Raw genomic sequence first — 17,354 nt, 5'->3', positions numbered from 1 at the left:
AACAAATACTGACAGGAAGCATAAATACAAAAAAAATTCTTTATTGACATGAAAAGTGAAACATACAGTACTTTTAACCAGTATTGTGGTTATGCCTTCAAAGATGACCAGTCCTACGGGGGAGGGTGGGGGATAAAATCTGCATGTTTAACCAGTTAAACCATGTAAGCTGCAGACAAAATACAGAAGACCTCAATTACTTTAAAAAGAGAGAGAAGAAGTAAGAGAGAGGACCCACTTTAGATTCCTGTTGAGCGTAAAACTGTAGAAGTTGTTGGCAGAGGTAGACAGCAAATATGGATGTCATAATAATGTATGTTTCACCTATGCAAAAACAGTATTACCTAAATTTTACATTGAAACACAGAAAAATGAGTTGCCTTAAGATGTTGCCTGTAATGACTACTGTCTTGTTGGGCAACTTCTTAAGTTTAAAGTGGGCCTATTATAATAACAGTAAATACTCAGTTTTAAAATTATACAGCAATGTGTTGTGTGTTGTTACAAAACTATCAGCTATCTCTCTGAACTTTGCTTTTTTGAAAAAAGAAAAAGCATAGTACTCGGCTAACGGCCACAAACACTTAGCAACAGTGATACGTGGTTTATGAGCATGTATTCCAGGGACTCCATCTTATGCTAAACAGGAATGTATTTTTGTAGAAATTTTAGGATACTGCCAAGTTTTTTTGTTTTTTTGTAACCAAAATGTCAAAGATTTTATCCTTTACAAACTGTTTACCCTTTCTCAGGTTTGGGCCCTTTTGTACATGTGACGTTTGCTCGCACTTATCCAGTAAGAAATCAGCTTTGGCTTTTGACTTTGACACGCAATGTTTAGAAATTTACAAACGATATATATAATATTGTACGTGTGGCTATAACACTGTGGAGAAAATGTGAAAGTTAAAAAAAATGCTCAAATTACAAACAAGTAATGCACCCGACACCGACAAGTAAAATGCACACTTACATTTTTTTTTTTTAAGGTGAGTATTGTGGAAAATGTAATTTAAACAAGCTTTAAGCAACTCTGCTTTGGCTTTACTTTTCGGCCATAACCTTCCAACAACGTGTGTTTTATATATCTGACACTCAAATGGTTTATGTAGGTGGATATTCACATTTCTTGTAAGAAAATCTGTTTAAGTGGTTACAAGCCTTTTTCCATCCACCCATTTACAGTCCACTGCAGTCGCTTCATGCAGTCTGTTGCTCAATTTCAGGGCTACTTCCAAACAGGGTCACCAGCTGCTCCTCATAGTTAGCAATGTTTCTCTTCATGATGTCCATGCATGGGCCTAGCAATCTCTCAAAGGCTTGAACATCCATGACTGATGAAGAAGAAAACACAGATACAGTCAGGACTTGGAGGTGAATTTGAAAAGGATGGTACAAAATAATATGTGTTTTACTGGGAGATGTGCATCTTTGGCGCGATATATGAACGAACGAGCACAAAACTGCACAAAATTTACCCAAGCATTTGACACTCCCCACAGCATAGGCAGATGCAGCTCTGGGTTTGTTTGTGACGAGAGCAAGCTCCCCAAAATACTGGCCCCTGGAGCATGTAGCGATGTCCACCTCCTCTTCTTCTTGGTCTGTTTTTGTCTAGCAGAGAAAAAGAAATGCGTACTCTAAGTTTCCAGAGATTTTTTTTTAATCAGAGGCTTGTCTAACGGGTGGCAGTGCAAACTTACCCGGCTTCTCTTCATAGTGATTCTAACCTGGCCAGATTCGACAATGTAGAAGCAATCCGCTAAATCACCCTATGACAAAAAGCAACACAGCAATTGCAAAGGAGCACAAAAACATGTAGAATTTTTTTTAAAATGTCCAATAAAAGCAGATTGTACGAAGACATTATTCACCTGAGCAATGATCTGCTGCGAGTCGCTGTACACCCTGGTGGATAGCACGTCAACTACCTTCATTCTCTCTGACATCTGTGCATGAAACATATTTGGTTTGCAAATGTTTTACTGTAAATATGTAGTACACTGTGTAAATGCTGGAGGACAATGTTAATCTTGACCTCTAAAGATGTAAGCAGGGGTAGCGTTTCAATGAATGCCTCATACAGCTTCCTCTTCTTGGCATTGTTTTTCACTATGATCCTCCTGAATGTCAGACGATCCTGAAACAGATTTAAAATAAGGCTTCATTAAACACAATTTCTGATGACACTGACCATGGGGTTAGATAAAAACTAACAATTCACACGTTATAAAATATTATTCATAATAGTGCTATACAGTAATAAAAATAATAATAAACATAACGATGAAAAATCCCCAACCAAGAAGTCCAGACTGATCTCATGTTGTGTTGTGTGTAGTGCCGACGTGGGACAGTTTCCAAATTCGTTATACTATTGCACCAGGTATGACTGTGCAATGACAATAAAGAGTTATCTTATCTATCTTATGTTTGTTCATCAAATAGCTCACATAAAACAATAGTGTGCACTTATAGTTTGAATTTAAGAAAAGAAAAGAAACAGCATCATCCATGTGTCATTATGTGAATGAAATGAATGAAAGGACACCAAGCCTGAACACAAAGAAAGGAATAATATCACAGACAGCATGGTCAACAAAGCTTGCAGTAACATACTGTGCTGCAGGAGGGAAAAAGGTTTGTCAGCTATAGGGCGCCCTCTGCAGTCACATATGTTGACTGCAGAGGGCGCCCTATAGCTGACAAACCTTTTTCCCTCACCCAAAGGCGCAACCAAGGCTGGAACCTCATGGTTTAAAGGTTGCTAAAGTTGGACCCACTTCAAGTTCATATCCTATCGCTTGTTTACAAAATAAACAAGGGCCATAAATAAAGGGTCGACTGTTTGACTGGATGCATTTTTTGGCAGCACTCTTCCTCCTTGACCTAAACCAATTGGTGGTCAAAAGGGGCTTCCTGTTTGAGATTAGAGACTCAAATAAAAACAACCTACAAGTTCTCAGGTCAGCATAGGATATGGCAGCAACCTACCCAGCTGCACTGAGAGGACTTAACCGAGACGTTACCCACAGTTCAGCGATGGCTCTCATAGTCACTAATAAACAGCAGCTTCTCAGAAACAAGTCAGACTGCGACTGGATACTTAACTGGATGTTTTGCCAGTTTTCCTTAAGTAAAATAGCATCCATGCTGAAATGTAACAATAAAACGAACAGAGCCTGGAGGTAAAACAGCTGCTTTCGCCTTAATTTGTGTTCACCTAATGATGGTTTCCACACCGTCGCAGATAAACTCCCCGTTTACTTAAATCATGACAGCTGACAGCACAGCATGCTATAAAAACCCGATTAAGGATCCAACTGTGCTATTGTAGGGGGGTGCGGTGTAATGGTTTACTCACTAGGCACCAAAGGGCTCCAGGTGAAGTGGCGACTATTGTGGCCGCCCTGGGGGTGTTGTACATCAGCGCCAGTTCTCCAAAGCTGCCTCGGTTGTCATAGCAGCCTACCAACTTTTCCGTGCCATCAACCTTCACGAAAATGTTAAACGTGCCACTGAATGGAAAGACAGCGAGGGAAAAAAACATCTTTAGTTAGCACAAAACAATGATTTCAGCAATTATTTAGCAACTGTGTTCACTTTTTCAAGTTAAATAATCAACTATGATGCGATTTGAAATTCACGAGTAAGTTAAACCCACCTTTCGATAACGTAGAAGTTGTCCCCGTCATCATCTTGATCAATGATATGTTCCCCTTCCGTGCAGAACTTCTCGAACATGGCATCCAGCACCTGAGACATCTCTTCCTGTCATGGTGGGGGGGGGACAGCAGTCAGACAGTGAAAGAATCACGCTGAATGCACTCAGAGTTCGTTTTTGACCTTCCAAAACAAATAAATAAATAACTATCTCTAAAAAAAATTAGGCACGGTGTACTGGGCATGCAGCAAAAAAAAAAAAAGAAGAAATTTACTGGCCTTGGGCCATGTTTCCCTTTGTTTAATTTAGGATATGGCAGGGCACAAACCAGAGAAGAGCTTATGGAATAATCCACTCACAGGATCCAAATTCTTGAACAGAAGAATGTCCCTACATGCTTCCTGTAGTCTCTGTCTCTGCTCGTCAGTTTTGGGGTGAGTGACCTAAAACATAAATCACGAATCACACTTATAACCTCTGAACAGTTAAACCAATTGTGTAAAAAAAAAATAAAAAAATCACTGGATGGATGCAGTTTACCCTTGGCTCTTTATCCTCATCATCTTCATCAGGATTGAATGCTTCAGCACACACTGCATGACACAAACACACAAATCACATTTACATTTCTCTTATTGATGAGCAGCAGTTATTTTGTCCATATAGTGTTTTCGACTCTGGGGCAGTTTTCTTGTTATTAGCGACAGTAGATGTCAAAGGTGTTTGTAAATAGAATTGTTAATTGATCCCTTATTAATTGTTTCTTCCCGTTCGCGAATTATAATGCTGAAGTATACCAGCGTCTCTAGCGTCTCTGAGAGCTCACTTCCAGTGGAACTGTCTACCAGGTCTTTATTTGAAAAAGCTTCACTTTTTCTTTAAATGAACTTTTAGATGAATAACGACACCTTACATAACATCTGAAAAACAAATGTTCATCTTCAGGTGGCCCACGGCACAGACTTCATCCCAGTCAAACAAAAAAGGCAAATTCCAGGGATGATTCAGGACCAGTTCAGGCAATAAATCTTTCAATAAAAACAACTTTTCTCATCTTGAGTACAGGAATATGCGGTGATGGATGACAGCACTCTTACCTCATTTCCTTCCTATATGTTAACAGAAAGATGGGGTAGTGGTATAAAAAACTTTCAACTTGACACACGCTAACGTGGAATATGGTAAGTGACCAGCTTAATGTTAACTTAATTGAATCTGTTTTCATTTCATGTGCAAGATTTACGGTTTGCTAAGTAAAAGATGTTCGTTCCCCGTCTGAAGTGATAAGAGGTAAGGTAAATACCTAAGTTATTAATAAATAATTCTTTCCATTCAGAAAGGCAAACCAAGCAGCTATCCAAACACAACAAAGTTATGTGAAGCCGCAACTTTACTATTGCTACATTACTCACTGACGGGTTCGAGACAAAGTGGCTTCACAAGCTGTAACAAATCAACACTATTACAATAAGTGGAAGACGGTAACAAAAGACAGATGGAAAAATACTTAAGTATCACTTGTACTGAAACCAATCTGACGCAGCCTCGCTAGTCATGTGTCACAGAAGGCTTTATTTAATGTTTTCAGCTCAGACACTGTCCAGAGTTTCCCTCCTTGACACAACAGGAAGATGGCAACTCACCTGATGCTCTTCGGATGAATCTGTTTATCACAGGGGCTGGAGAAAAGAAAAAGAAAGATGTATATCTGTATTTTTTTTTTTTTAAAAAGCATGTTAGATTTCACCATAAAAGATATCCATCCATCACAAACTGTTATTGCTAGGAAGGTTTGAGGCTGTTGTATTTCTACATCTACAGCACAAGTAGAGCATTCTCATTAGGGTCTATATTCATCTGAGTAAAAGCTGAATGGGGGACAGCTGCTTTGAAGTGGATTTTAGCCTTTGAATCAAATTTAAATGAGAAAAACAGTGCCAAGCTGCTACACAATAGGTCAATATGAAATATACATTAGATAGGAGGTCTCGTCCATTAATGGCCTGCCAGCCAGTGCTGACCGGGGAATCTCATTGAAATATGGGAGGCATTAATGGTGGTTGGCTGGGGGGGGGGGGCACAACAATGACCCAAAACACAGACGTTTAACAACTGCATGCGAGGCATTTCTCCTTATGTAACCATTGCAGCCAGTCTTGCAGAAGCCACCACTCATTGGGATGCTGTGTCAGAGCTCTGGGTTGCTTCTGGCTGCATCTCATTACACTCTGGCAGTAGTCACTGTGTTAAATACTTCAGGAAATGTAGGCCTGTCGATGGCACATTGTGTACTGCCTGCATCTATATAACAGCTGAAGCTGTAGGCCTTTATGTTTTACAAGCTTTGTCTTTTTTTTTTTCTCTTTTTTTTTGGTACATATGAAGGGGAGGCCCACCGGGCCTGCACCTGAGACAGAAAACATTTAAACGGTCCAGATGTTTTTATTACTATCATAATTATTTATAAAGCAAAAGAAGCCGCAGTGTGCAGGTGCTATTCTCTGAGCAGAAACGTGAAGAGCAAAACACGTTCGTGAACCAGCATTGAGCCTCGGTGACCATATATGGCAAATGACAGAGCCGTTGTAAATGTATGGCGGCAGCATCAGCGCGCTCGATGTGGTTTCTCATTCTCTCCCACAGAACAGCCGCGGTGCGGCCATCCATCCATCCATACATGCTCACAATTCAAAGCAAAGCATCTCGAGTCACGTTCAGCATCCCCCCCTGACAGAAACACGCACGGTGAATATGTTAGCCCACCTATGAATTCCTCGTCATCGTCGTCGTCCTCCTCTCCGTTTTCCGAATCGATCTGCATGGCTTCGTCAATGAAATTGACCGCTTTCCCAAGTCTCGGGGCCGAATTTTGGTCATTGCCAAATGAGGCCTCTTTGGTCTCGTTCTCCTTAAGCTGGGTGAAATACTGTAGCGCAAACTCGAGCAAGTCCCTGGGCTGATTCCTCAACACTTCCACGGTAAAGCTCTGTAACAGCTCCGTCAGTCCTTCAGGAATTTCTATACTCATTCCTGTTATCAGTCTATGGATGTGGACAAAACCGGTTTGCTGCGAATTTCAGTGATTCAAAAGCACCCAGATCAGGTTTTCGTCCCGTCGTGTTTTTGGTTGGCTTTTTTTTTTAAAGATGCCGAAATCAGCAGACGGGTGTGTAGTCAGACCACCCGCTCAGCAAGCCCTCCACAGCGGATCCTCTCTTTTTCTTGAATGAAAATGGCTCTGGATTTTTGGTCCGAACATCTTCTGCTGCTTCTGGCTAGGAAACCCACGCATGTGACCCAGGAATCCATGGCAACCACCTATCCAGAGATTGCGTATGAGCAGCAGCGGCGCAGAAACTGCAGTCAGTCGCAAAATACAAATGATGGGAAAGAGGAGCCCTGGGGAAGGCGCTTTCAGTCATAGATCGATTTTTCACTAACAGAGATTAGATCAAATATCCTGCGGTCTGGCATGTATGTTTGCCGTGGTTGTTCGCTCATACTTACCCTAAACGATTTAAAATATGATTAAATGAGAAGGGGAACATCGCATATTATTTAAAAAGAAAAAAACAGCAACAGCAGACATAGCAAGGCTAAAGACAAAAAGGTACTGCCATGCAATGATAAACACTGAATCTGAGGGAAATGTACTATTTTTGGTTTATTTGTTTGTTTTCCCACATGTAATTCATATTTAAACAGGTAAACATTAAAATCTAAGACCTCTGTAAAGACCTACAAATCAATAAAGATTCGTTCTGTATTTTTATTTAGGCTTTCTTCTTTTTAAAGGAGCTAATAAGAAAAGATCGTTTATGATAGTTTAGAGAGTTTGGAGGCTCATTTCTTAGGGAGAAAATAATAATAAATGTGCTGGATATTTTAATGTCATGGGACCTGTCAGAACACTTTGACCACGCCAGAATGAAGTTTCATTTCAGAATCAAACGTTCCCCCGTGATATCACGGACTTGTGTAGCTGAACATTTAGTACATTAGAAAAACAGCTCAGACAAAGAAAAAGTAAGTCTAGGTCTCAAACTAAAGCCCATTAATCATAGACTTCATATGGGCATCTATCAAGAGATGAACTAATGATGCTCTGCTGTGGGTTACAATATGACTGAGCCACAAAAATGTATATCCACAATATGAGTTCAAATTTGGTTGACACTTTCTCATACCTGAAACATTTGTAGGAGTGACATGAGTTCACAAGCCTGCAAAACTACATTCTGTCAAACAGTTAATCCAAAGAGCTTAGCAGAACAAGGGGAAGTAGAGCAAAACAAGGGGGTAAGGGTTAAACTGGAATGCAGAGCAAGTGGGAAGGCTGCCCACTTGCTGAGGTTGGGTGACCTCAGGTGAGTTTTAGTCATGGCATGTGGTGGCACAACTACTACAGTGTGAGAAATCCCCCCCCAAAAAATCCCTTCTCATATTGTGTTGGAATTTCAAGGCTTCCAGCAGAGAGAAGGTTAGTTTGAGGGAACCACTTGAGGAAACAGATAATAATTGTGCTAAAGGAGCACAGCTATTATCTGCCATGGTTATCATTCCTCTGTGGCTCCACTATGACACCCCTCCCCCTGCTGTGGCCCATATCTGTCACCCTTTATTAAGAAAGGCGCAGCATTTTCTCACTCCGGCGAATGGGAGCATGTCGATGGAGTGACCTGTAATGCTCCACTGCTGCAGTTTAGCTGTTAGCTTTCAAACTCACTATTCCAGACCACTGTGAACTATAAGACCCCCCCCCCCCCCACACACACACACACACCTGAATACAGCACAACGCCATCATTTCATCTACTGTAAGAGTCAGCTGCACAAACACACACACTGTGCGTCAGCCCTGTTCACTGAACCATAGATCCTGAAGACTGTTTCTACTTTAAGCTTCACAACAGACCAGTGGAGCTTGCATTGGTGTAATTGTTAACTACACTTAAACAGCGAATATGTATATATATATATATATATATATATATATATATATATAAAGAAGAGAAAAGAAAACATAACTTCTAGATACTGTTCATCAGATGTAGATTGTTTTTTTAGGCCTGCAATTTTTTCTTTTGTTCTTCACTGGCATTCTCGCACGTGCATTTAAACTGAAGAAATGGCGGAAAACATGTCTTTTTGCAATACTTAAATAATACTTGCCAAGTGAAGTGGGGCGATATCAGCTTCGAAAGGGCTCCGTGTTTTTATTCTATGGCTTCAACTCAAAAATGTAAAGCTGAAACCTCTTAAGTCAATTTAATGACGTAATGATTGAGTACGTCCTTCTTTAATTCATTGGCTGCTAGAACCCATTTTGAATGTATTAGTGCCACCTACTGGACATCCCACTACATTACAATGTATTGTTAAACTAGAATACAGTTGATGTTGCTTCCTGTTTCAAGTGTCATTAAGTTGCCGTCTTTCCTGAGTGTGTTGGAACAAATGTATTCCTTGGGTATTACTAAGGGTAAAATAAGCTTACTGTGTAAAATTAGATAATTAATTCAGTGGTGAAGACGCCCTCCCCTCCCCTCTTTCCTGTAAACCTTGACAAGCCTGTGGTCTGCATGTTTAGGTCATTGTAACAGATTTTGAGATAAACCCACACAAGTAGATTTTATTAGATTTAGCATTTAGCGTACAATATTATAGTCAAAATCACTATATCCAACAATTAAGGCTAGGCACCTAGTTCTGCTCACTTTCAGTAAATTTAAAAAAAAAAAAAAAAAAGCCATGGCTCAATGAAGACATCCTGTACAAGATGCATCAGTCTTCATGACATCTTACTAGTAAGCCATCTCCCTGGGGTTGCTGTAGAGAAACCACAGTGGTGTCACCCTCAGTGCACTTAATTTTTTTTTTTTTTTAAATGCATCCTTCCTCATTAAATTTGCATAAATGTGCAACCGAAAAGAACAGTAAAGTATCCTAAATGTAGAACAGCTCATGTCACCATGACTCTTTACATCATTTCAGTCTGAAAACAAACTGTAAAAAGTGTCATGGCACCCTATGCATGAGTAGATGTATTACACTATAAGCTACAGCCAGACTGTACTTTTGATATGTTGGGATTAAGATGACTGAAAAAGAAAATAGTAGCCAAGACCTGTCTGAAAGCAACTCTTTCAGTTTTGAATAAAACACCAGAAACGATGTAAGCATTTTTTCCACGAAACATTTATTTGATCAATAGACAGGATCACATCTTTCCATAAACAGGTCAGTTAAATATTAACAAATTTACAGTCATGAGGAATGTAATACAAAAGAAACAAAAACAAATATTCGCTTTAAAAAACCCCAACCCAGGGACCCCACCCAGAATAATGTGACCACGGTGGCACTGAAACAGAGACTTAAGTCCATTTCCCAGCTCCACTGTTACACGCTCTTCCCTTCAGTGCTTCACAGTTCATCCTTGTCTTTTGTCTGTAAGCGTGATTAGAGAAAAGTCAGAAGAGTAAACCACTTCAACATCTAGATTCTTAATTTTACATTGTCCTCAAGCAAGAGTGTGTGAAGTGTTCTCACCGTTTCTTCGTCATCATCCTCATCCACAGTCTCCTCTTTATCTTCAGAGTCATCTTCTGCTGGTTCTTCAGGCTCCTCCTCAGGTTCTTCTTCAATCTATAAAAGAGCCATGATTATTAAACATATCCTACAGTCTTAAAAATCACTGCACAAATACTTAACATTTTACAAAGAAGATTTAAAAAGCAGAGACAAGACTAAACTCAAAAAGGCTCACTGCTGGAAGAGGAACCATTAGTTCAGACACCAAAACATCTGCTATGCAAATTAGTATACCATACAAGAGCTGCAGTGACTTGCCTGTTCATCTAGTGGTACATTCAAGCTGAGTCGGAGCATGCGCTCTATTCTGTCTCCATAAGCTTTTGTATCAGCGAGCTGGTATCCTGAGCGCAGTGTGGCTGTCTCAAACAGAACCACAGCCAGATCTGATGCAGTCTGGTCCTCAGCATCAGTCTGGGGGATGTGAGGAAAAGAAACTGTTCAACTATGTGCTCCATTTTAAGTTTATTCATGTAATGAACTACATTTACTAAGTAATTTGATGGTAATCTTAGTAAAGGACCATTACTATAGTACAGATGTACAAAAATGACAGTGGTTAAACTCACATTGACTCTGTTAAGCAACTGCTTGACAAGAGGATGTTTGGGGTTGAGTTCTAGTGTTTTCTTCTGGCTGGCGTAATAACTGGAAAGATTAAATGGAAATACAGATTTAGAACAAAGCAATAGCAGTGGGAGTAATAAATGCAAAGATGAGCCCAGGATTAACACTCACTTTGTGGAAATGTCCTTTCCTGTCTGGTAGGCCTGTGCCTTCATGATCCTCTCCATGTTCCCTGACCAGCCGTACTGACTGGCAACCAAGGCGCAGGGTGAGTTGGTTAGCCTCTGAGAGAGAACAGCCTTCTCAATCTGTTGGGGAATAAACAGCAATGCATTAAATGTTGCAGACATAAATGAGCAGCTAGAGCCAAAATTAACTGCTTCTACAGCTGGCACTCATGCCCCATTCTTTTAATATCACAGAATTACCTTGTCCTTTAGAGCTTTATCCTTCAGCCAAGTTGTGAGAGGTTCGAACTCCTTCTCCAGGGCCTCCCTCTTCTCCTTGGCCTTTTCACTCTCGTCAAATTTGACACCTTCCTTGGCCACGTTCTGGAAGCGTTTTCCATCAAACTCTGGCAGTGCCTGGATGCAGTACTCATCCACAGGCTCTGTCAGGTAGATGACCTCATAGCCCTTCTTCAGGAGCCTCTCAACAAAGGGAGAAGACTCAGCCTGTAGTGGATGGAAGAACAAGAGACATGAGAATTTCAGCTAGTGTAGGATAGTTTACACTTCTTTCTCCTGACCAAAAAAAAAAAAAAAAAAAAAAAAAAAAAAAAAAAACCCACCCACACACACACACACACACACACTCACTCACCTCTTTCCTGCTGGTGCCAGCCATGAAATAGATCTTATCCTGCTTCTCCTTCATGCGCTCCACATACTGTTCCAGGCTGGACGGGTCTGTTTCACTGTTGGAGGTCTGGAAGCGCAGCAGCTTAGCGAGACGGGTCCTGTTGGAGTGATCCTCGATCACACCCAGCTTGATGTTGGTGCCAAACTCCTTCCAGAACTTGTCGTTGTAGTGTTCCTCTGCAATCTTCTTAATCATGTCCAGAGTCTTACGGACCAACTTCTTGCGGATAACCTGAAAAAGACAAAGTAGGTAATGACCATTTCATACTGCATTAAATCTAGCGTTAGTTATTCAGAATCTTTAATTTAACCATATTCTAGTGCCCCCTGTTATTCCTGAAAGCACTTTATGATTTGCACTACATAGAAATTGCTTTGTTGCTTCATTATCCATTTTAATCAAAGGCTTCATTGGTTAATGATGACTAAATGATAGAATGGGAAGCGAACAGGGCTGCATGTTGAGCTCACCTTGAGCAGTTTGTGCTGCTGCAGAGTTTCTCTGGACACATTCAGAGGAAGGTCGTCAGAGTCAACCTAACAAAATAAAGTTTCCCTTAATCACAGTGCAGGTGATATTAATGCAGAGACCAAGCACATAACATTAGCATGAGACCGAATAACAGTTAAAAATAACTCACCACTCCCTTGATGAAGTTCAGGTACTTGGGCATCATGTCATTGAAGTCGTCTGTGATGAAAACTCTCCTGACAAACAGCTGCAAATGGAAGGCATTTACTTTGAAACTCAGTTTTTGGGGAATTGCTGAAAAAGTTGAATAAATCTGATACTAAATATTCCTTAGAGTACACACCTTGATGTAATCGTTCTTCTTGGAGCCATACTCGTCAAACAGCCCACGGGGAGCTGAAGTGGGCACAAACAGGATGGACTTAAAGGTGACCTCACCCTCAGCTGTGAAGTGGATGTGAGCCATAGGGTCATCATTGTCCTGTTGGAAAATGAAAGATGGGTAAAGTTTATAAAAATCAGACATTAGTATACCAGCCTATAGAGCCGGTTTGATAAAGTATGTGTGCCTACCTTTGAGAAGGTCTTGTAGAAAGCCTTGTACTCATCTTCCTCAACCTCCTTAGCAGGCCTCTGCCAGATGGGCTTGATATCATTCATCAGTTCCCAGTCCCACACAGTCTTCTCAACCTACACATCACACACAATTATATAACTTTTGAAAAATATACATTTTAGATCAGACATCTTTTCACAGACTTCTTTCTGAGTAAAATAGTCCATAAATCTTAATGACTCAATGGGACTTTAACCCGCCATAAAAAAAAAACAAAAAACTGTTAATGATCACTCACACACACGTAAATATAGTCTCAACCACCATTTCTTCATCAACATACCTTCTTTGTCTTTGGTTTGTCTTTGTCCTCTTCTTCTTCCTCTACTTCAGCCTCATCTTCAGAAGCCTCTTTCTCTGGTTCCTCTGCTGCCTCAGCATCTTCCTCAATGGGCTCTTCAACCGTCTCAGTCTTGAATGTTAAAAGAAATTATGCAACCGTTTGTTCATTTCCATATTCGTCAGTTTCAGTCTGGGATTAAGTCTGACTCATAGTGTTGAAGGAAATGACAAAGTAGTCACCTTGCTGGCCCACACATAGATGGGGAAGTTGATGAACTGAGAGTATTTCCTGACAAGGTTCTTGATGGTCTCCAGCTCCAGGTAGTCTGAGGCCTCCTCCTTTAGGACAAGTCTGCAATTAGACAAAGACAAGATTAAATTTAAAATTCCAGGCTTTTATAACATTTCAGACTCATGTAGCAGCATGAAAATACTCTGCAGTTCTTCTTCAATAGAGACTGTACATTAACAACACATAGACATAAACTACGATTTCATAAGCTTTGACAAATAAAGTGAGCCACGCATTGAAATTAATTTCACAAGAGCTGTTTAAAAAGATCAAGAAACCAAATCTGGTGTGGGCAAATGTTAGCACATAAATAACATACGTGATGGTGGTTCCTCTACCCAGTGTGTCCCCACGGGGGTCCTCAATGACAGAGAACTGATTTGAGTCAGACTCCCAGATGTGCTGTGTGTCATTGTTGTGCTTGGATGTCACAATGACCTTGTCAGCAACAAGGAAGGCAGAGTAGAAACCGACACCAAACTGTCCGATCAGCTCTGAGGTAGACTGTCCCTCTTCCTGCATCTCTGTCATCTTGTTAAGGAATTCGCTGGTGCCTGACTTGGCAATGGTTCCCAAGTTCTTTACTAGCTCCTCCTTGGTCATTCCAATACCAGTGTCAGTGATGTGCAGCATGTTCTTCTCCTTATCAGACTGGGGATAGAAATAATGAAATTCAATTAGTGGATGCACAGCTTTTCCATTAAAGGTGTCCGCATTCAGTAAGTTAATGCATACCTTTATTTTGATGGTCAGCTCTTCATTTGTGGCCATTGCATCCTCGTTGGTCAGGGACAACAAGCGGATCTTATCCAGAGCATCCGAGGCATTGGAAATCAGCTCCCTAAGGAAGATCTGCAGCACAAAAAAGTGATGAGCTCTGTGAGAAATGTCTTAAATAAAAAATATGTAGACACAGGGTTGAGTAAAGATTATTCCTGCCCACCTCCTTGTTCTTGTAGAGAGAGTTGATGATCAGCTTCATCATACGGTTAACTTCAGCCTGAAAGGCATGTTTTTCAGATTTTTCCCTGAGTTCCTTAATCTGAGCTGCATTCAAACCGTCCAGCTGGATTGCCTCCTCCTCTCTGAAGGCAGACAGATGCAAATACAAACAGGGTAAGAGAGGGGAACGACAGCAAATCTTTGCTGCCAAGCAAACCTGTTGTCCTTTCAGATAACTAAGATTGAAGATGAAAGCAAGATACATACAACTTCCTATTATTACAAGCAACTTTACAGTAAAACTTGCACACCTCTGCCTCCACTATAACTCCAAAGTGGCCCTGAGCACCTGTACACAAGCTTTATCTTCTTGACCTTGTTCTGCTAAGATTTAGTGGACTTTCCCTGATACAGTAACTGCAGTTTTCTAGAAAGGTATATGGACTTACGGAAAGTAACACCTACCTCTGCACCACTTCATCGTCTGTTCTGGAGCCATCCCTGCTTTTACCCAAGTCCTCCTCTACTGTCCCGTCAACGTCAAGTTCATCATCTGCCTTTACGGCAGCTGTCAAGGGACGAAGTTGCTCGATTAAAATTCATTATCAATTACCGGGAACATGTGGTAATTTTAGACTCTCATTAATTTTTTTAAAGCACTGTGCAAACACATGCTCACAGTCACCAAATTAATTAAGACGTAACGTCTGACCGTGTTAGCTTTTTAATCATTATTCAAACGTGCATGTATGCAACAGTGGAGGTTAGCTAACATGAGACAGCTTCAACACAGATGGTGTTTCTGCTAGAAAGTTCTGGAAAGGCAAGGAGATTAACGGACACTGGCGTTACTCTAAAATAACAGGTAAATTAAATACGCTCTCCGTCATTGGAAAAAAAATATATATATAGCTAGACTGTTGCTTTGACACCTGCAAGCCTTTTAAAGTCAAGTACAGAGAGAACGTGCAAACTCCACAGTGAATGAAAAGAAAAGCAAAAGCCAAGTTAGTGCTAGCATACGGGCTAAAGGTAGCTAAAATAATGAATAATTTAAAAAAAAATGCCACTACTCACCAAATGCTAAGAGTGCAAAAAGAAGCCCTATCACCCAGACTCGTTTCATTGTGAGATGCTTCCTGACTGATTGCCTGACGACTTGAGCCTTCAGCTGCTGAGACAATAGCCGGGAGATCAGCGCATGCAGCACTGGTTTTTACAACGAGGAATGACTAGCTGTCTCTCCCACCAAAAGAACCCACTCGCCTTACCCCGTGACTACCGACCAATGGCTGTGCACCACGCACGACCGTCGACCAATCACAATACAGTCTACGGTACATGTTGTCCAATCAGTTTCTTCAACATATGCCTAGACCCGAAAATCGTGGCTGGACACCATTGGCTAGGAATGAATAATCAGCACATCACTTCCTAAAATTTACCTTTCATTGTAGGGAAAACATCACTGACAGCACTTCCAGTTAAAGTTCCAGAGCCAAGGAACACACTTAGGATTAATAATAGAAAGACGGCGAATGTTTGGTTTATGGCTCCAAGGCCGTTTCAGTCTCTACAAAAGTAAACGATGCAGTGTTTCTCGATGTGTATATGGCGCGTTATTCTGGAATTTTGCATTCCCTTTCCTTTAAATGACTGGATGCATCGTAATGCTGTGGAAGCATAAAGTATAATGAATTAGTTTATTTCAAGTTAGTCACCGAAGCTGATCCACTTGGTGGCGCTATATAGTTAGCAAGCTGTAATGGCAAATGCTAATGTTTCAGGAACTAGTTCTTAGTGTTCTCCCGCAGATCAGGATATCATTATTGTGCTGCATGCTCAGTTTGTTTTGTGTCAGGGGTGTTAGCGATCGTGTCAGCAGCGATATTTAAAAGAGATACTGTGAATCTTATTTTTAAAAAATGACAAGCATCGTCAATACTGAACATCTCAAATGTATTACACTTGACTGTCTGACCACAGTGTCAGCTCCTATTAAGTGTGATGTTTCTCCAAATGTGAATGGAAAAAAGATCAGAATTAACAATTTAAAGATCAATAATAAAATACTGGGCTAGTACTTTTTTGTTATAAGGTCAATAGTTTAATTTACTACATTACAGTAAGTCATAGTTCTATCTTAAAAGGATTTTTCCAGTCTAATACAATTTTCATAAAGCATCTTTTAAACAACAAAGAATACCGAAGTTCTGTACATAAAAAGGTGGATTACATAATAAAATACAAGATATACACATGTGCGCACATGCCCACACACATCAACCTAAAAGGACTGCAAAAATACACAAAACAGCCTTAATGCCTTCAACTCTTATGCTGAGTCGAAAGCAAAAGAAGAAAAGCTCGCTTCAAAGGTGGACTCAAAAAAATGTTGCGCTTATGTCTGAGATAGCTTGATTCAAACATACAATGAAACATCAAAACTCAATTGTAAAATACACAGGAAGCCAGTGAAGGGAGGTCGGGACGGGGAATATGCTCCATTTTATGGGTTCTATTAAGAAGGTGAGGAGCTGCATTTTTTTTTAAGCAGAATTAATTTGTTTACCCAATTTTAAGTCACAATCCTTCTGTTTACCCAATCCAAGATCATAATCCACAATTCAATGTGAACCTACACAGGAAAAACATGCAAACTCCACACAGAAAGGTCTCAGCTGGCTGGTGGATTCAAACTCTGGACCTTCTTGCGTTTAAGTGTCAGTGGTAACCACTGCGCCGCTATATCATTATTAGTCAAAGTTAAGTTTATCACTGTTGGGTTACTTGTTGATCACAAACTTCAGGCGGACAGGCCTGTCACTATTTGGACAGTCACACAGTTTTTGTGATTTTGCCTCTGTTCACAATGATTGATTGTCTGATTTAGAAACCACAGTGGATTCTAAATCAGACAATCAATATGTGCTTGAAGTGCACACTTTCATCTTTAATTCACTGTGTTTAACAAACCCTTTGCAGACACTGTTTGGAAATTACAGCACTTTTTATACATAGTGCCCCATTTTTAGGAGCTTCATGGCTAGGTGAGGCCTGTTCCC

General features: G+C 40.5%; 1 protein-coding gene across 1 annotated transcript; it reads right to left on the bottom strand.

The window, feature by feature from the left end:
- Positions 1 to 25: 25 nt before the first annotated feature.
- On the bottom strand, positions 26 to 15,530 carry hsp90b1 (heat shock protein 90, beta (grp94), member 1). The gene is made up of 28 exons (XM_063479412.1): positions 15,367 to 15,530; positions 14,755 to 14,857; positions 14,291 to 14,432; positions 14,083 to 14,199; positions 13,667 to 13,998; positions 13,296 to 13,407; positions 13,057 to 13,185; positions 12,731 to 12,847; positions 12,501 to 12,638; positions 12,327 to 12,404; positions 12,157 to 12,222; positions 11,648 to 11,917; positions 11,254 to 11,499; positions 10,997 to 11,133; positions 10,828 to 10,906; positions 10,513 to 10,672; positions 10,217 to 10,281; positions 6,428 to 6,731; positions 5,308 to 5,343; positions 4,205 to 4,257; positions 4,024 to 4,107; positions 3,665 to 3,771; positions 3,365 to 3,518; positions 2,039 to 2,140; positions 1,875 to 1,949; positions 1,704 to 1,772; positions 1,479 to 1,614; positions 26 to 1,334 (listed from the first exon to the last, which is right to left on the bottom strand). The coding sequence occupies exons 1-28, from the start codon at positions 15,413 to 15,415 to the stop codon at positions 1,201 to 1,203; spliced, it is 3,594 nt and encodes a 1,197-aa protein (XP_063335482.1). The 5' UTR covers positions 15,416 to 15,530; the 3' UTR covers positions 26 to 1,200.
- Positions 15,531 to 17,354: the final 1,824 nt, after the last annotated feature.

The sequence above is a fragment of the Pelmatolapia mariae genome, linkage group LG7 (assembly GCF_036321145.2).
Source record: "Pelmatolapia mariae isolate MD_Pm_ZW linkage group LG7, Pm_UMD_F_2, whole genome shotgun sequence".
Lineage (NCBI taxonomy): Eukaryota > Metazoa > Chordata > Actinopteri > Cichliformes > Cichlidae > Pelmatolapia > Pelmatolapia mariae.
The sequence above is the reverse complement of the archived record's forward strand: the minus strand, read 5'-3'. Positions and strand labels throughout refer to the sequence as shown.

Excerpts from the sequence above, each read along its gene's own strand:
- hsp90b1 (XM_063479412.1), bottom strand. The coding sequence starts at position 15,415 with ATGAAACGAGTCTGGGTGATAGGGCTTCTTTTTGCACTCTTAGCATTT. Across the intron at positions 5,344-6,427 it reads CGATGACGAGGAATTCATAG|CCCCTGTGATAAACAGATTC; the intron begins GTGGGCTAACAT and ends TCTTTTCTCCAG. Across the intron at positions 3,772-4,023 it reads TGTTCAAGAATTTGGATCCT|GAAGAGATGTCTCAGGTGCT; the intron begins GTGAGTGGATTA and ends CCACCATGACAG.